This window comes from Nelumbo nucifera, chromosome 2, assembly GCF_055504915.1.
Source record: "Nelumbo nucifera cultivar China Antique chromosome 2, China Antique-T2T, whole genome shotgun sequence".
Classification (NCBI taxonomy): domain Eukaryota; kingdom Viridiplantae; phylum Streptophyta; class Magnoliopsida; order Proteales; family Nelumbonaceae; genus Nelumbo; species Nelumbo nucifera.
Genome location: NC_142650.1, coordinates 35,027,037 through 35,047,981, shown reverse-complemented (window position 1 = coordinate 35,047,981; position 20,945 = coordinate 35,027,037). Strand labels below are relative to the sequence as shown.

The following is a 20,945-nucleotide window of genomic DNA, read 5'->3' as shown; positions in this document are numbered from 1 at the left end:
AAACATAATAATTGCATACGATTTGTGCCTTGGATCTTTTAACCCACCCAATACAACGAATTACGAGTGGCAAATGTAACATCTTTTGCTAGAAACGAGGCTCTTGCATGCAATGCTAGAAACGCATCAAATGTAATATTTTTTCTACATAATTACATTGCTCTTTATTGTCAAAAAAAGCCTTTTTGGAATGCTAGAAGGAAAAAAAACAAAAAAAAAAGGAAAAACGGATGTGAACACAAACAGGGTTGCTCACACGTCTCCCATTTAATTTAATTAAAAAAATGTAAAAAAAAGAAGAAGCAAGAAGTAAATTAAGTACTTCTTGGTCTCTATACATCACCGAAAGAGCTTCTCTCTCTTCTTTTCTGAACGGTTTTCTGACGGTTATAACCGTTGGTCGCTACTCCCGCTCGAGACGAGAAAGACTCCTCCAGAACCCAGTCTCGTAGAACCTGTCCCACATCTCCTTATCCAGCTCAATAACCTCCTTGGTCTTTGCAATTTCATCCAATTCCATTTGTGACACTATATGTATCTCAAACTCTGCTTCGTCGCACCCATAGGGGAAAACCTGCTGCTGAGATAACGGACTCCCTTTCTTTCTTTGTTGGCTTCTCTTCTTCATCGCTTTCCGGCAGAGACCGGCCGGTACCCTGTACACTGCCAGGACCAACATGTCCACCACACCACACGGGAAGCAGCAGCATACCGCCATGCATTCTGCTGCCGTCTCGCCGGCTAACTCGCTGAACCGTATTCTGCTGGCCGGTTGTCTAGTGAGTTTAGCCATGATTTCTTGGTTGCGAGTTTGAAGCGGATCGGACAGGTTAAGTTCGAGTTTATTCGGTGGGAGAATAGAACAAGGATTCAAGGCGACAGAAAGATACAAATGAAGCCGCTGAATACCTGAGAGTGAGTCTGAGGAATCAGAGAAAAAAAGCGTTGAGAGAAAGAAATGGCCGATTGAAGAGCCCCCTTCAAATTTATTAACTCAAGGAGAGGAGAGACGTGCTCGGATGTGATATCAGAGAGTGATATTACTCAAAAACTGATATCAGGCTCTCCTGAGTTACGTTGTCTGAAGGGGTGCTCTAACCGGCCACACTAGAGGGAGGGTGACGATTTTTCCCCATCTTCTCTCTTCCCCTTAAATATATCATCCAATTAACCCGATGAACCTGACTGGTCAGAAAATCATGCGTTTTTTTACCTATTTTCACGGAATTACCGATCAATCAATCATCGATCCGTCTTTGACAAGGTCGTACGTCCCTTCTAATCTGCTCCAACCAATCTGAACTTGACTTCATATTTGTGTGTATAATATTTAAATAATGTAAATTCATATATGTAGTCAGTACACATAGATGCATGCATCCATAAATGTTCATATTTTAGCGGGGATTTGCAATGGACGAACTTTGTTAAACGAAAATTAAGATATAATACAAATACATTGTTTTATATTTTAATTTTTTAAATAATTAATAATTATTTATATTTTATATTCTAATTTTAATAAATTTTTTAAATACAAAAATAATAATAATCAATTTCAGGTAGGAGTATTGTTCATCAAGCTGATGAAATCAATAAACCTAACTCAATTCAATTCGAGTGGTTGATTTTCTAGTATTTACGGTTGGCTTCGGTTTAACAGTTTCTTAATCCGATCAGGTCGGGTCAGTTTCGATTTGACCGTTTGTAAACCGACCAAATATGAATCAACCTGTCCATAGATATATATTCATATTTTATAATTTACAAATAATTTTTTAATATAGGAAAGTGAAAAAATTCCCACATTTCTTTATTCTAAAATATTTTATATTGTAAATTTAAAATTTTAAACTTATTTTTAATAATAGCACTATAAATTTTTTTTTCAGTTTATCTTTTGAACCGACCGCGGACCGCCCAAACCAAAAACCAACCCAAACCAGCTAGGTCTCTTCATCAAAAAGATGAAACTGGCCAACCGACCAACCAAACCCAACTTGGCCCGAATTGGTCGCTTTTCTGCGATTTTCAATCAACTTTGGTTCAACAACTTCCCAACCTAACCAAGTAGGGTTAGTTTTGTTTTGACCATTTGTAAACTAACTAACCATAAATATATATTAATATTTTATAATTATAATTATAATTTTTATATACCATTGCAATTTTTAAATTTAAATTTAATTTTTTAAGTTTAAATATTTTGAACTGATTGACCAAACTGAAACCCAACCCAAACCAACTAGGCCTCTTCATCAAACCGATGAAACTGGCCAAACTAACCAACTTGACCCAAGTCTACGTACTGGTCAATTTTTTAGTATTTTCAATTGGCTTCGGTTCAGCAACTTCCCAACCTGACATGGTTGGGTTAGTTTTAGTTTGGTCATTTCTTAGTCAAAAATATTTTATATTGTAAATTGGATTTTTTTAATAATACTAGTGTAATTTTTTTAAATCTAATTTTTTTTTATGTTTAAATCATTTGATTTCAACATTTTTTTTTCAGATTTTAAAATAATTATTCACTAATTATTTTGATTCAACAATTTTTTCAGAATTATTTTATGTAATTGTTTTCAGTAATTATTCTCCCCAATTCTCGAAATTTTCAGTAACTATTTTGAAATTTTGGATTTCAAAATAGCTATTTTCGTTTTCACTAATTATTTTAATTTCAGAATTTTCTGTATTTTCAGATTTCAAAATAATTATTCAGTAATTATTTTGAATTTCAGTAACATTCATTATTTTATGAATTTTTAATTAATCTGGTAATTATTCAATATCTTGTTTTTTAAAATCAAATTAATTACTTGGCACTTTTAGTAATTATTTTAAAATCTTAATTTCTAAAATTTCTTCATTTTCAAATTTCAAAATAATTATTCTGTAGTTAATTTGAATTTCGGTAGTTTTCAAAAATTTTAGAATTATTGTAAGTAATTATTTTCATTAATTATTACCTCTAATTATCGGAATTTTGAGTAACTATTTTGAATTTTCAGATTCCAAAATAATTACTCAGCAGTTATTTTGAATTTAAGTAATTTTTTGAAATTTTCAGAATTTTTAGTTATTTTTATAATTATTCAAAATCTTGATTTTTTAGGTTAGAATTTAATTATTTTTCATTTTAAGAAATAATGTTACATTCTGAATTTCATAATTTCATAATTTTCAGTATTTTCAAAATTTAAAATAGTTATTCTGTATTTAATTTGAAATTTAGTATTTTCAAAATTAATTTAAGAAATAATTTCATTATTTATTATCACTATATCTCGGAATTTTCAGAAATTTTCAAGAATATATTTTGAATTTTCACATTTCAAAATTTTAGTAGCGTTCATTAAATAATTATAGTAATTATTTTTCGGTAATTAGTTTAAGAATTTTAAATAATCAATATGCTTTAATATTAATTACTGGAAATGTTATATTTTGTTTTGATATTATAATTAAAATTAAAAATAATCAATTTGTTTCATGACTTATTGAAGTAGTAAAAATAATAATTATTGGAAAGGTAACTATTAACAATACTAATTTCTAAAAATAACTAAAAATAGAAGCTAAGACAAAAAAATATTAAAATTTGAATAAAAAATATTAACATTACTGAATTACTAAAAATAATAATTAGTTACAATATGAAATCTGGGCTGGTTTTAAATTGTAAAAAATTATTTATGAACCGATGGTCTGGACCGGTTTTAGAATATGAAGTCGGAGTGGTTTAGTAGTTAAAACCAATCTAGACTGATTTTAAATATTCTTGTTTATAATGGGTCGAATTCATGTCGGACTATCCAGAGTTTGACCCAAATCAACCATCATCTTAACCCGAACATGTAAACAACATTGTTCGATGTAGTGGACTAGTGGGAAAATAACCAACTCTAGGGTGAGTTATTAATTGTTCTTCATATCTGATGAGGGCAGATTTGGCCCTCCATTGACATCATGACACGCAGCATCTCAAAATAGCTAGATGACACCCCGACACCATGTAGGTGATGGCTTGCTTTAGCCAAAATGATGGAGACCTACCTCTAGCTTAAAAAACTACTGGAGACCTACCTTCGCTGACCCGACAACCTACCTCTAGAGACCTACCTTCGTCAACCTGGCGGCCTACCTTTGGAGACCTACTGGAGAACTAGCGACCTACCTCCATCGACCTGGCAACCTACCTTCGGAGACACATGGCATCCAAGTAACACCTCGACATTGAGTATGTAGATCACCCCAACAGGTCGACTAGTAGCACCTTGCCTATGGCCGACCTAAAGGACCTCCGCTTGAGGAACGGCCTCCTTTTGGGATCGGTTGAGCTAGTAGGGTATAAGTGATGACCTACAAGGAATGCTCGCCGACCTATTACATAGATTTGTTATCAAGACCAAGTTCTCTAGAGTAATAATGCTCGACCGTTAGGCCGACCTATCCGTGCCAAAGTTATTCGGGCGAGCTGTAATGCCCGCACAGATCACATAACCGACGTTATAATTCAGCTGACTATGCAGAAACGACTTCACGAGAATATGGGACCCGTTATAGGAGGTCTCTATTCCCTCACACCTATATAAAGGCACCATTTTCCTAAGAGAATGTATGTGCAATTTAGTTTTCACAACTCTCTATCTCTCTTACTTTTACTTCTCTCAAAAATCTCCAATTCGTTGACTTAAGCATTGGAGTGTCCACCTTGGGTAAAGAAACCCGGGCACTCTAATCTTGTTTCCCTACAGGTCTCTCAGAAAATTGCATAACTCTCCAATATATAGCTCGAAAATCTCTAGCTTGACCCAACACAGCTCGGCTAATATTGTTTCCCTATAGGTCTCTCAAAAAATAATACAACTCTCCGTTATATAGCTCGGACATCTCCAGCTTTGCTTAACACAGCTCGACCCAGACAAAAGAACCATCAAAATCAACTTCTGAGTCATCAGCCCCCAAGGGAGCTACCAAATCATGCATCATAATATCCAATTCACCCCAAAAAGATGTGGGACAAAGTCACCGGCAATAATAGGTCGTGACTGAAGTTTGATATTGAAAAAACGGTGACCGAGAGTGTGAGATTGAAAAAATAATCAGGGCTGGTTTTAACTTATACATAGTGGTGGGAAAACCGAATGTTGGGTGGGGGTGAGATTTTCAAACCATTCTACCCCAAAAAGACGTCTCATAGCGTCCCCAACAATAATAAATGGGACTCTGAGTTTAAGAATAAAAGGACGACAAATTTCTTAAACCATTCCTGCTGTTTAGGTAATTGATAAATTGTTTAATGATTGTTTTAAACCACCCTTAATGACATTAAGAACCTGAAGCAATGAATGCACAACCATTCTATTTTGTCCTTTTCCTCTTTACTTTCACATAGAATAAGCGAACTGGCAATTATCTTTAAATAGAGGTTGAACGACACTGCAGTGCAGGTGTTGTATGCTCACGAAATCCTCCTCACACACCTCCTTACAGATTAACCTACTCTTTGTCCAAGCTTCATTGGAATAAACAAGGACTATGATCTGATAATCCTAGGTGCTTCTGATTTCACTGGAAAATACGTGATAAGATAAGCTCTCAAGTTCCTCAATACACCTTCATCTCCCCTCAAAACCATCGCTCTAGCAGGTTGGAATCTCCTCAAATGCATCATTCCCCTCTCTCTCTCTACTTTCATCACCGAACAACCCTTTCATTCCTTCTTTTTGGGTTTTAGTTTTTCTTTTCTTTGTTTAAGATCAAACACTATTGCCGTTGCAATTTTCGGCAACAGCTATATTTCCGTGAATTTTCTTCACTGCCTATGAAAGAGTTTTGGGTTTCTAGGTATTTGCAGTTGACAAATCGATATAGAAGATCTTCCGTGTCAACCTGAAAAATAAAAGAATAGAGAGGGTTGGTTTGATTTCTAGGTTTGTGGGTCTTTTCGATTGTCGTTAATGGTGAGCATAGAATGTAATCTCCTCTTTGCTCTCCCTTGCTTCTTAATTTCTGCTTTCTTAACCATTTTGTAATCTCCTCCTTTTTCAGCCTACCCTATTCGACCACGTCATGTTCTCCTATTTATTTTGAAACTAACGGAATTAGGATGCTAACGGCGGTGTGGACTTCAGATTTTATCAATTTTTTTTAACCCCTCATCCCTTTTCATTCCATTGTTCGGTCGTTCCTGCCCGAGTTCTCTTCTTCTCCCTTCCATCTCCATCCACTGCCTCTTTATCGGAGATGAAGTTACATCTGATCCACTGCAAATCTCTCTCTCTCTCTCTCTTCTCCTCCATCCCCACCAACATGTTGTGTCGCAACGTTAATCGCAATCCATGTCTTTCCTGGATGATAACACATCAGTGGTTGATCTCTATGAGAGAGGGTTGCGATTCGTGTTGCAAGGAAAAAAAAGGAAAAAATAGAACAGAGAATGTGAACTGCGGCGGGTATAACAGCGTCGATGGAGACAACTAAAAGATAAACATTTGGTTTGTGGGTTAGAAAGCCTAAAGGGCTGGCAGACATTGAAATATTACCGATACCTCCACCCTATGATGCTGAAGATTATAAAAGCCAACAACTAAAAGCTTCTTTAGCTCTTGCTTCAAAATTCCAGACCATGAACTCCACGAGTTTAAATGGTAAGCTCTTACAATTATAGAGCTTGATTTATATTTTAGCACCATGAATGACATTCAGAGCCTTGGGCCCACCATACTAGTGTATTGGAGATACACCTCCACGTGTATCTCCTTACTGCTATAGAATTCTGTTAACTCTTATCCTTAGGAAAACAATTATCCTTGGTCCATACAATAATTGTTATCCTAACTTGCTGGAATCCTCTTAGCTGCTTATCTCTGTAAAGCTCCATCTTTGATGGACTTCTTACTATTGTGTAACTCCTCACATTATAAATAGAATGAGGTCGTTGCATTCATCATTGATCCTCAACTTTTTGTTCAATCTTTTATCATAACTTGGTATCAGAGCTTTCTTTGACTCTCATGGATTCCAACAGCTTCAGTTCCGGTTCTCAAAACTCTCGGTTATCAATAACACTTCAGGTTCGAACTCAACCCAATCTAATGGAATACATTATCTCCCTATCAAGCTTAGCAATGATAATTATTTGCTCTAGAAGGCCCAATTTCTGTTGATTCTCTACACGAACCAATTAATGGGGTATGTAGACGGATCGATTGCTGCCCCACCATAACATATACCAGATCCGAATGAAGGCTTTTAGGTGACTCTCAATCCAGCATACTCATATTGGTTTAAGAAACATCAATTGGTGCTTTCATGGATTTTTGCGTAACTCACAGAGAATGCGTTCGAGCAAGTGATCGGACATCATTCATCACGCGATGTTTGGAATGCTCTCGCCAAGTCCTTCACCAACTATTCCCACTCTAGATTGCTTCAGAATAGAAGACAACTCTAGAGTCTCAAGAAATGAGGTATGACTATTTTTGAATATGTTCGAAAAACTAGATCTATAGCTGATAATTTGTCTGTAGTTGTTGAACCCATTAACACTAGTGGCTTAACTCTTTACATACTTGGTGGATTGGGAGCTGAATATGAATCTATTGTGATTGCAATTACTAATAGGTCATATATAGAGGACCTTGATGTTGATGATGTTTTAGGCATTCTTCTTGGCCATGAGGGCTGGTTAGAACAGAACGCCACTCCTATTGACTCCACACCCCCCCTCCGCTACAAATATTGCTAATTTCAAAAATAGAAATTTGAGTAAAAACATCCAATACACAGCTCCTGGGAATAATCATGGCAGAGGTGGGGGCGTGGTTCTTCAAACAAACGTACAAACATTGGAGGAAGAGGGCACACCAATTCCATTGTCTATCAACTATGCAATAAACCGGGACATGGGGCTGTGAAATGTCATTGGCGATATGACCTAAATTTTAAGAATGAAGAGATGGAACCAATTGCCTACAACATCAGCACCACTTCCACCCCTTCTTCTTTCAAACCAACCTGGTATCCAGATAGCGGTGTCACGCATCACATGACACCCGATATCGAGAATCTATTGATTCAGTCTGAGTATGGAGGAACCGATCAAGATAAAGTGAAAAATGGTTCAAGTTTGGCAATTAATCATATTGGTTCATCAACTATTAATACTGCTACTCATTAGTTTGCTTTAAACAATATTTTTCGTGTGCTAGATTTGTCTAAAAATTTGTTATGCATTACAAATTTGCTTGTCATAACAATTTATATTTTCAATTTCATGGTGTTTGTTTTCTTGTGAAGGATTATATGGGGAAAACACTACTATGATGACCCAATAGAGACGGTCTCTATCAATTTTCAGGAAGCATGACTAGTATGAATAAGCCTTCAGCCTTAGTCAGTGAATGGGTTTCTGTCAATGGCTGGCACAAGCGACTTGGACATCCAGCTATGCAAGTTTTGAGGCAAGTTGTGTCACAGTTCGGGTTACCATATGAAGGTCAACTTAATTTCAGCTCCAATATAGTTTGTGAATCCTGTCAAGTATGCAAAAGTCATAGGTTATCACTCCCCCCCCCCCATCTACAGTTATTTTTTATCTGTTATATTTGGTCTTTTTTTGAAGTATATTTGTCATTTAAGTGTCATGTTGAAGTTTTATTCAATACTAAAATCAAAGCCTTACAATCTGATTGGGGTGGAGAATATCGGAAACTCTATACATATTTGGACTCCGTCGGCATCACTCATCGGCTCGCTTGCCCTCAGACACATGAACAAAACGGGAATGTTGAACGGAAACATCGCCACGTAATTGAAGCTACTTTGTCTCTACTAGCCTCCTCATCGCTCCCCTTTTCCTTCTAGGCGAATGCCACCCTTACAGCAATATATTTAATCAACCGACTTCCGACTAGCACTTTCTGTGACAAGTATCCCTTTGAGGTTCTTTTTGGGTCTCCTCTGGACTATCGATTCCTTAAAACTTTTGGGCGCACTTGCTTTTCATTGCTTCGACCATACAACCGGCACAAGTTTGACTGTCGCTCAAAGCAATTCATCTTCCTTGGCTACAGCGATAAGCACAAAGGTTATTGGTGCCTACATCCTTCTACTGGACGAGAATATATTTCATGCCATGTGATTTTTGATGAACATAAATTCGTCGGCTACCTTCTGTCTCTACATCAGATCCGGTTCATCCAACCAGAATTTATTTATAGTCTCCCATTTTGTCTACGCAGCTCCCAGCACACCTCCATCCTTGGTCCCATCATCTTTACCTTGGATTGAATCTACTTCAAACTCCATGACTCCTGACAGTCCTAGTAGTACCTTGGCACCTTCAAATGGGTCCATCTCCCACGACATTGGACCTCGTGGCACATGTCCACTTCATGATATTCTTGATAATACTATTCCTATAACACCTCAAAATTCTGCAATTTCTCATCAACACACTATGGTTACTCGGTCTATGGACGGATCTCTGCCTCCTCGCTCCCATCTAACTACCAAGTATCCCTTACCTCAGTCGTTGTTGACTCAATTACATGATGGGAATGCTGAACCATCCAGCTATTCCAAAGTGGTAAAATCTGTTCATTGGCATGAGGGTATGACAAAAGAGTTCAACACTCTTGTCAATAACGGTACTTGGAGTCTTGTACCATACTCCTCTCATATGCATGTAGTGGGAACCAAATGGATCTATAAGGTAAAACGGAAGGTCGATGGCACCATTAACCACTACAAGGCCCGTTTGGTTGTACAAGGGTTTACTCAAGTTCCCAATGTTGATTTCATTGCTACATTCAACCCGGTTGTGAAACCGGTAACCATCCATACCATTCTCTCTCTTGCGGTCTCTCAACAATGGTGCATTCATCAAATTGATTTTGACAATGACTTTCTTAATGGTGAACTTCAAGAAGACATATATGTTAAACAACTCAAGGGCTTCGAAGATCCCTCCAAACCAGATCATGTATGCAAGTTAAACAAAGCTCTATATGGACTTCGACAAGCACCTCGGGCCTGGTACTCTCATCTCACTTGTCAACTGATCAAGATGGGTTTTTGGGCTTCTATGGCTGATACTTCCTTGTTTGTGTATTGCTCGAAATCCATCACAGTCCATCTTCTCATATATGTGGACGATGTGTTGCTTGTTGGAAACTCTAAGAATGATATTAATAGTTGCATTATGGAAATCTCTCGTCATTTATCTCTCAAGGATCTGGGACCTGCTAACTTCTTTCTCGACATTATCACCGGTTTACTTCAGCTTGCTCATATGGGTTTTGCTAAACTCATCTCTTCTTTTATGGCGGTCAACACTAAACTCTCTCAATATAGTGGCCACCCTCTTGATGATCCTACTGAGTATAGAAGCATCATAGGTGCCTTACAATAGTGGCCATCACCCATCCGGAGATCTCCTTTGTAATAAGAAAAGCATCTCAGTTTCTTTAGCCTCTAAGAGACGAACATTCGTCAGCGATTAATCAGATCTTACGTTATCTTAAACACACTGTCATGCATGGGCTGAACTTGTCTCGAGGTTCTTTTTCTCTCTCTCTCTCTCTTCATGCATATTTTGACACAGATTCGGCCGGTTGTCCGGATGATTGGTGGTCTACAGGGAGGTTTGCCATTTATCTGGGTCCAAACCTAGTTGCTTAGAGTTCCTACAAACAAGCTACAGCTAAAGGGGGCTTTGCCATTTCTTCTCTCTCCTCTGAGATCTCAGTGTCACTCTCTCTGAAGCTCCTACTATTTGGTGTGATAACATTGGTGCTACCTATCTTGCTATCAATCTCGTATTTCATGCTTGAACTCGAAACGTCGATGTTGACTTCCATTTTCTACGAGATCTAGTTCTTTCTTGCTGGTTATGTGTTCAGTTTATTTCATCCGGCAACCAGATTTCTAACATACTAACTAAACCCCTCACTAATGATCGCTTCCACTCCTTACGAGACAAGCTCCATGTACTCGACGAGCATGGAGCTTGAGGGGGTGTATTGGAGATACACCTCCATGTGTATCTCCTTGCTACTATAGAATTCCGTTAACTCTTATGATAACAATTATCCTTGATCCTTAGGATAATTGTTTTCCTAACTTGTTGTAATCCTCTTAGCTTCTTACCTCTTTAAATCTCCATCTTCGATGGACTTCTTACTGCTGTATAACTCCTCACATTATAAATAGAATAAGGTTGATGCATTCATTATCAATCCTCAACTTTCTGTTCAATCTTTTATCATAACTCGGTGGAGGGGGAACCCACCAGATATCTTATGCCAAAAATGAAAAAACCAATCCAAGCTGAAGTTTAGATCCTACAAACTTAGCATTGTTATATCTTCATATCTCGTTTATGGAAGATTAATTACCATCAGTTATGTTTCCAACTTTCCATTGCTTATAAAATTGCTTACACATGTGCAGGAACAGATGAATTTGCTGAAATACCAAGAAGATGCAATGTGAGAAGCCAAAAATAGTGCCTTCTAGCATATGAGGACACTAACACGGAAAAGCCAAATAAACTCTCAGAAGAATTGATCAAGTGTTTGATAGAAATCTTACTAAAACTGAATCAAACACCAACATCTCAGCTCGACTGTGAAAGCTCAACTACTGTTCCTAAGTTTACGTTATCTTGCATCAACTCAAGAGGCTTCAAGCCCAGGACATCATTCAATTTTAAGGCACCCATGTCTTTCCTAGATGATAACACATCAGTTGTTGATTCCTATGGGAGAGGGTTGCAATTCGCGTTGCGATGCAACGTGTCAGTGGGGAGGGAGGAGAAGAGAAGAGAGAGATTTGCAGCGGCTCAGATGTAGCTTCGTTTACGATGAAGGGGTGGTGGGTGGAGAGGGGAGGGAGAAGAAGAGAACTCGGGCGGGAATGATCGAATGATTGAATGAAAAGGGAGGAGGGGTTAAACAATTTTGATAAAATCTGAAGTCCACACCGGCCGTTAGCATCCTAATTCTATTAGTTTCAAAATAAGTGGGATAACATGATGTGGTCGAATAGTATTGGACGGGGACAGATGATCCGAACTCCTTCACTCAAGCTGTCTTGTCCTCTACAGTCACATTCCCGTTATTCCTCATCGTCTCTCTATCAGTCGCCATTCTTGTGAATCCTCATGGGGGTGTCCACAGTTCGATTAATCGAACCATGCACAAATTTTGCAAACTAATCAATACCACCGGTTTTTCTATTTCTCCAAGCCAAAACCGAACCGATACCACTAGTTAAGTGGTCCGCCATTTTCGGTTTTTAACCGATTCAGTTTGTTGGTTTTTTATATTTATAATATATATTATATAAATATATGTATAATATTATATTATAAATAACAAATGATATATAATATATTATAAATATTTTAAATATATATATAATATATAATATATTTATAAGTAGATTATTATAAATATAATATATGTATATATTTATATATATAATGAATATATATTTATATATCATATATAGATAATATGTGACATATATTAAAAATATATATAATATACATATAAATATATATACCGGTCGATTCGGTTAAATGCCGATTTTTTTGTAGGTTAACCAAAATCCAAACCGATTCTTCGGTTTTTCAAAAATTCCAAACCAAAACTGAACCAATCGTTTCAGTTCACCGCATTTTACAGTTCGATTTTTTCGGATCGGTTCAGTTTTTCGGTTTTTCATGGATACCCCTAAGTCCTCCAGCAGTCGGTTTGAAATAGAAGCCAAAGCTCCATTGGCTCACCCCCTCACTCCAACTCCTACGTCAGTTTCCATTCCGGTGAGTCCTCTAGTTGCCGATTCTCCAGATCCCTCAAGCTTGCTTCATGCAAGATCATGCCCAATGGTGGATACCGAGGGATCTGAAAATAATTGATTTTGGGGTCAAAACCGTAGTTTTTGAAATGCTAAAGCTCTGGCATTAGAAATATGGGAGACTTACAGAAGTGGGACGAATGGGTTTTAAAAAAATAAAATTATACATCGCGTGGAATTGCATATGTACGCATTTTGACAGAACATTAACGAACGCTAAGGCTAAAGGTAGAACTAGTGTGAGAAAGGGTACAGTTGTCAATTAATTAAACAGTATTTTAAGAAATTTGCTCTAGAAAAACAAAGAAGCCCGACGACTGAGTCTGATTGCCCAAAAATGATGGAGAGGTTGTGCACCCTAACAAAGAAATAGAGTCGGTTAAAACAACCACGCGGGTTAACATGTCAGGTCCCAGTTATCTTATGTTCTGTCTCTTTCTCCATATGTGTGTGTGTCGTCAGGTCTCATAAATGGATTGAGTTGGTTTTCTCGATTGTTTTGTTCCAGAAGTTTGTCACACCTCAAAAACAACCGAGGGCTAAGCTCCTGTATTCCAATTAACCACTTCTTGATTAGAAACGTAGATATGGTTTGAAAAAAAAGTCACAGCAATCTCCCCTGTTTTGGCCTGTTCATGTATGAATATACTGTGCAAAATGACTAAAAAAAGTTGAACTCCGTGCAAGACAAAAAAAAAAGTTTGAAAAATTAATGAATCAAATTATAGGAAATTCTTTTCTGGAGAAGATCAAATATTAGTGAATGAATTAATTTGAATAAGAGTAGAAAATGATAAAGAGGCATGTTGGCCATGTTTTCATACTCTGTCACGACTCCTATCACGATTAAGAAATGTGAAGTGGGTCGAGCATGATTGAGATGCCAATATGAGAGAGGGAGAAGAGAGTGATGATGTAGCTTCTTGAAAGATCAAAGAAGCCTATTTCAAAGAGGTGTGAGAACTCTTGGTTGGGGTAAGGGAGAAAGGAGAGGCCATCTGACATTGGTTCAATTACTTTAGTATATATATAGATTCATATATATTGAATGCCAAAAATTTTAAATTTAAAGGTATCTTTTTTAATAAAGCATGATGGTTATGACATGAATCCTTAAAAGTTTAGGAGATTATTACATTTGGTAAAAAGTAGAGAAGTATGACCAACCGAAGACCAATCCAAACCCAACCCAAGCCCAACTTGAACCCAACTCGATCCTAAATTGGGAGTTCAACACCTTGAGTTGACCTCAATCCGACCTAACCTGGCCCAACTTCATCCCTAGCTCCACTTTTGATTGGTTATCTTGTCCAAAGCAAGACCGTAATGTAGGATCATAGTTATGATTTTTAGGCTTTTATAGCTAAGGTTTTGTCTATGTGTAAGATCCCTTTTCACACGAGTCTAAATTTGTTCCTCACACCGACCTTATAGCATGTTGCAGCTGCACATCTGGAACATCGATCTCTCATACTTATATGTTATTATTCCTGGGTGATGTTTCCAATACAAGGTCGGATGTGGCTGTGAAGTCAGTGTGAGGAATGCTCTGTGAGGAACAATACTTTACTGAATACTTAAGAGAAAATCAACCAAAACTACCAAGATTTAGGCCTAGCTACTCTTTAACTAGCTAAATATTTTCAAAAAAAAGTCCTAATTGAATACAAATTCGGAAATTCCATTGTAACATTAACTTGGTAAATACGAACTAAAATAGAAATTGGTACTAACTTGATAAATACGAACTAAGATAGAAATTCGGTGATGATGCTATCTTAGTAAATATTTATCATGTTGGGTCGGTGGCATCACCTCTGCTTCTTACATGTCTTGTAGTGATCCCAACTTGCATGGAACTTATTAGTCTCATTCTGTACTGCATCATCTTCTCAAGGTTGGAGAGAGTCCGATGTCAAATTTAAATCATCATTTGAGTGATCACCAACATATGGTACCAAGTGCTTGATATTGAAGATATCATGGGTATGTATATGGATGGGAGCTTTAACATGTAGGTATTGTCATTGATGACTTCCACCATCTCACACGGTCCAACCTTCCTTGGTTCTACCCTTCCACATTGTCCAACTAGTAAACGGTTCTCTACTAAAATGATCAAGACATAGTCTCCTACATCAAATACTCCCCTCCTTTTATAAACATGCTTTTTGTATTTGATATTAATTGCTTCTAAATTGTCATGGGCCTTTTCACGAGAGTTCTTCAATTTCATGCTTAGACTTGTCATGTCCTTAAATTTAAGCCCTTTTTAACTATTGCATACACATTATCCGTCTCCTTCAAGGAATTTGAGAATTCAATCATGGTAAAGAGACTAACAATCTTTCCAAGTTTGGGCTTAGGTGCTGTCTATCTTGAAGGACAAAGAGTTATTCTTTTCCCCTTAAACTCAAAAGAATAGGTATTCTTCCATCCACCTTGTAAGACATGATGATCAAACTACCATAGTCACCCAAGTAGTAGATGACATGCATCCATGCACACAATATCACACCATGCTTAATCACTATAGTGTTGGCTAATAGAAAAGCTCACCAAACTTTGTTGTGTAACTCTTACCTCATTCTCCTTTTACAACCATGCAAACATGTATGGGTGAAGATGTTGTTGGGTTTTCAAATTTAGCTTGTTGACAATTTCTTTTGACACAACATTTTCATAGCTCCCACTATCAATCATGAGGTTTGTTATCTTGCCCCATATAGTACAGGTGGTGTAGAAGATGCTATTTCTAAACAATTCCTTTTATTCATCCTTTTCATTTACACCGCCATACACCAATTCACCTTCTAAAGTCTCATTGTCATAGGAGTTAAACACTGGTGAAGTCACATGCTTCTCATTGGGATTATTCCCCCCTCATTTTCTACAAACAACACTCCTTTCTTTTTATCATTCCTTGCATATTCAATAGACTTATGGCCCAGTTCACCACACTCATTGCATTTCAACCTAGATGAACCAACTTGATTTTGGTTTGGTCCACTAACTTGGGCTCAACCCAAAGGGTTAGGCCCATTGTTTGGCCTTTCTATGATTAAACTATGTTGATGAGTAGATATGTCATAATAGTTAAATAACTCCAATACATCATGAATATCTGGTCTCAAGCTAGTAATGTACCTTGCCACTAATTGGTCATCGGTTTCAATAAACCCATTTTAGGCCACTAACAAGTGAAACTTTCTTGTATATTCATCTATTGTATCAGTCCCTTACTTTAGATTTTGCAATTCTTGCTAAAGCAAACAAGTATAATTATGGGGTAAAAATCCTAAATTCATCATTATCTTAAGTTTATTCCATGTTCTAATATTTTTCTTGCCTCTTTTGTGTCGCATGACCTTCAATTGATATCACCATGCTGTTGCACATCTTAAACCGAGTGGTTATTAAGGGAACAAACTTGTATTCTAAAATTTCCTTGAATTCAAGGACTTCGTCTATCATCACAAAGAGCCAGCCATGAATTCTTCTAGAGCCATACTATGGAACTTCAGGATCTCAATCTTGAGACCCGTTTCCCACCGCCTCTAGTCACCACCCGCAACTACAACCAATTGGGTTGCTTACCTTGATGGTGAAAAGTAACAAGTGGATGCACTTGTGTTGGAGTTTCCATCCCTTGTTTTAGAACATGAATGTAGCAATTTCAACTCTTGAGTAAGTGCATTGACTTGTTTTCTCATCTCTATCACCTTTCTTGTATTTTCTTATTAAATTTCTACTCCATGATGTGAGCCACTTGTTTCTTCTTACGAGCCACAATCCATAGAAAGATCAAACTTGGACTCTAATACCAAATGGAACAATTTGAAAAACAAATCATATTCAAAGAAGATTTAAATAGAAGAACCAAAATCGAAATAAAAAAGAACAACTCTTTACCGAATACTTAAGAGAAAATTAATCCAAACTACCAAGTTTTGGCTTAGCTACTCTTTATATATACTTCTTTACACCCTTATGCCTCCTACAAGAAAATCCTAATTAAAGACAAATTTGGAAATTCCATTGTAACACTAACTTGGTAAATATGAACTAAGATAGAAATTGACACTAACTTGGTAAAGACGCACTAAGATAGAAATTCCGTACTGATGTTATCTCAATAAATATTTACTAAGTTGGGTCAATGTCGTCATCTCTGCTTCTTATGTATCTTGTAGTGATCCCAACTTGCATAAAACTTATTAGCCTCCTCTTGTACTACATTAGTAGATCATATGCTATGACAACAAGCAAAAGGGTAATTGTTTTCCATGTTCTTTCTACTAGGGTAAAATATCAAATTTATTTAATTGCCTAAATGTTAAAAAAAATTTGCAAAATTAGCTTGCAAATAAAAATGAAGTTTAGTAAATGCACTTGATGATGAAGAGGAAGCAACCAACTGTTGCCTATTTTTGCTTATTAATAACTAAATTTTATCTATTTCACTACCACCACATCACTAATTCTTTCAGATGGTATGTTTATATTCTTCTATATATATATATATATATATATATATATTAAATATCCAATATCATATTGCATAAATTCATGATAAGATTCATGCAAAATATCTATACCTTTTTTTCTAATCTTAGGCTCTAACATTACATCTAAGCAATACAAAGGAGCAATAATAGAAACCAATCGATATGCATATAACAATTTGCATCTATCCCTATTGATGATCAATACGAATTGCATACAACCCGTTTGATTGGTTGCCACTCTTATGATGCCAGTTGATTGGTTATAATTTTGACACTATCATGTCTTTGACATCACAGTTATACCCTTCAAATTTTACCATTTAATCATTTTCATAATTAACTATGTTCAGTTAGATGTAGATTTAAAAACATCCTTCAATGATATGTTAAGATAATAAAATATTGGTTTAAATTAAGGACCACATTTATAATTCAAATAAAAAGAAAATTAATAGTAATTTATCACTAAAATTAGTATTTTTTAAATATGAACGATAGATGATATGGTCTATCATATCTATTGGTCTATATTTATATCAAACAAATGTTTTTAATTTTTTTGATAATATACATAAATAAAATAATAAAAATTGAATAATTCTTTTAGTAATTAGAATTTATGAATTTGCATATGATATGTATCTTAAAAGCTCTAATAAATTTGGTATATTTTAAAGGGAAAATTGCAGATTAGTACCCTATACTTTGGGCCTAGTCTCACTTTGATCCCCGAAATTCAAAACGTTAGCTGTCAGTTATCTCTATCATATCATATGATGATATTTACAACTTCAAACTTTTGAAAATGTCAAAATTATCCTTTGAAATAAGACACTATTCATCTGTTTCTTGTGGACTCTATCAGATCAGATTTTGACAAAATAAATTGAGTATGACATTCTCCAAACAGTTTTCTGGTAATATTTCCTTTTCCAGCATCATATTCCGTGTATTCGAACTAGTGTGAAGAACTAGTTAATAAAGAAAGTTAGATGACACTTGAAGGGCATTTGTGTCTTTTTATATGCCACTTAACGGATGATTAACGATATATAGGGACTAAATTGGTATATTTTGGAAGTTTAGGTATTGGATTCGAACATTTTGAAATTTGAGGACCAAAGTGATAGTAGGCCCAAAATACCTATTTTAAATTAATATTGTATATTTCTATTAATAATTAATTAACATATTGACATTTTTACAATATATAAAAGCCAAATGTCTAAAAATTTAAGACTATATTGACATTTTTACAGTATATAAAACTAAAATAAATAAACAAATAGATAAATGATTTAATAATTAAAACATAATAATTGCATACGATTTGTGCCTTGGATCTTTTAACCCACCCAATACAACGAATTACGAGTGGCAAATGTAACATCTTTTGCTAGAAACGAGGCTCTTGCATGCAATGCTAGAAACGCATCAAATGTAATATTTTTTCTACATAATTACATTGCTCTTTATTGTCAAAAAAAGCCTTTTTGGAATGCTAGAAGGAAAAAAAAACAAAAAAAAAAGGAAAAACGGATGTGAACACAAACAGGGTTGCTCACACGTCTCCCATTTAATTTAATTAAAAAAATGTAAAAAAAAGAAGAAGCAAGAAGTAAATTAAGTACTTCTTGGTCTCTATACATCACCGAAAGAGCTTCTCTCTCTTCTTTTCTGAACGGTTTTCTGACGGTTATAACCGTTGGTCGCTACTCCCGCTCGAGACGAGAAAGACTCCTCCAGAACCCAGTCTCGTAGAACCTGTCCCACATCTCCTTATCCAGCTCAATAACCTCCTTGGTCTTTGCAATTTCATCCAATTCCATTTGTGACACTATATGTATCTCAAACTCTGCTTCGTCGCACCCATAGGGGAAAACCTGCTGCTGAGATAACGGACTCCCTTTCTTTCTTTGTTGGCTTCTCTTCTTCATCGCTTTCCGGCAGAGACCGGCCGGTACCCTGTACACTGCCAGGACCAACATGTCCACCACACCACACGGGAAGCAGCAGCATACCGCCATGCATTCTGCTGCCGTCTCGCCGGCTAACTCGCTGAACCGTATTCTGCTGGCCGGTTGTCTAGTGAGTTTAGCCATGATTTCTTGGTTGCGAGTTTGAAGCGGATCGGACAGGTTAAGTTCGAGTTTATTCGGTGGGAGAATAGAACAAGGATTCAAGGCGACAGAAAGATACAAATGAAGCCGCTGAATACCTGAGAGTGAGTCTGAGGAATCAGAGAAAAAAAGCGTTGAGAGAAAGAAATGGCCGATTGAAGAGCCCCCTTCAAATTTATTAACTCAAGGAGAGGAGAGACGTGCTCGGATGTGATATCAGAGAGTGATATTACTCAAAAACTGATATCAGGCTCTCCTGAGTTACGTTGTCTGAAGGGGTGCTCTAACCGGCCACACTAGAGGGAGGGTGACGATTTTTCCCCATCTTCTCTCTTCCCCTTAAATATATCATCCAATTAACCCGATGAACCTGACTGGTCAGAAAATCATGCGTTTTTTTACCTATTTTCACGGAATTACCGATCAATCAATCATCGATCCGTCTTTGACAAGGTCGTACGTCCCTTCTAATCTGCTCCGACGACCAAGTATGGAGCGCGAAATTTGCTCTTTGTCAGGCACACCGAATGGAAAATGAAGTTTTCTTTCGCAAATTCCTTGGTGTAGCAAAAAATTATTTACTTTTTATGGTTGTTATCGGAAAATCACTTATTTTTTTGGTAATATATATATATATATATATATATATATATATAAAAAAAAAAAAAAAATTCCCCAAGTTTTCTGACAAACATATAAACCTCCTTTGTAGTGTATGTAGTTTGAAAAAAATGTATATATCCCTCCCTTTTGTTGACTTTTCATAAGGGAAAATTGACACGTAATTAATGCATTTACATTTTAAATATCATATTTACCCTTGACAAGTATTTTTTAACCCATCATAAAATACAAAATACTTCAACATTTTACCTTGGAACATTAATGCAATGTGCGAAGCGGATCCTATGACCAATCCCACCAGTGTAACGAGGTTCCTTGAGTGTTTTTTTCTCCTTTCCTACTCTCTCTTCCCCTTCTCTTTCTTCTCTCATCCTCCTTCCTCTCTCTCTCTCTCTCTCTCTCACTACCATCTCTCTGCAGTAAGTGAACAAGGGGGGAGCCATATCAGTTCGCCAGTGCTTCATTCTTTATTTCTACCCCTATCATTCTTTCTCTCCTTCTTTCTTTCTATCCTTCTCCCTTCTTTTGTCCCCTCTACCTCGCTATTGTAACTGAAACAAGTAACAAGTTAATCACCAGTCATCAAATCAGAGTTGAGTTTGAGTAAGCTAGAGCTCTTAAGTTCCTCCATGAGCATGCAGCCCCAGCTGCTGTTATCCACCACCAGAATTTCAAATCTAGTAGCATTCTACTGGATCATAACTTCAAGACCAAGGTTTCAGATTTTCGGTTGGCCAGGAATAGGATAGGTCCGAATAAGATCAATGGTCAGATTACGACAAGCCTGCAACAAAGAGAATCATAACTGTTAGTATGTTGTGAA

The 20,945-nt window shown here is 36.5% G+C and overlaps 2 protein-coding genes across 2 annotated transcripts; both read right to left on the bottom strand.

Moving 5' to 3' along the window:
- Positions 1 to 403: 403 nt before the first annotated feature.
- LOC104591015 (uncharacterized) lies at positions 404 to 793 on the bottom strand. The gene has a single exon (XM_010249785.2). It carries the CDS (start codon positions 791 to 793, stop codon positions 404 to 406), a length of 390 nt encoding a protein of 129 aa, XP_010248087.1.
- Positions 794 to 19,090: 18,297 nt separating this feature from the next.
- LOC104612373 (uncharacterized) lies at positions 19,091 to 19,480 on the bottom strand. Its single transcript, XM_010279766.1, has one exon. It carries the CDS (start codon positions 19,478 to 19,480, stop codon positions 19,091 to 19,093), a length of 390 nt encoding a protein of 129 aa, XP_010278068.1.
- Between the last annotated feature and the right edge of the window lie 1,465 nt (positions 19,481 to 20,945).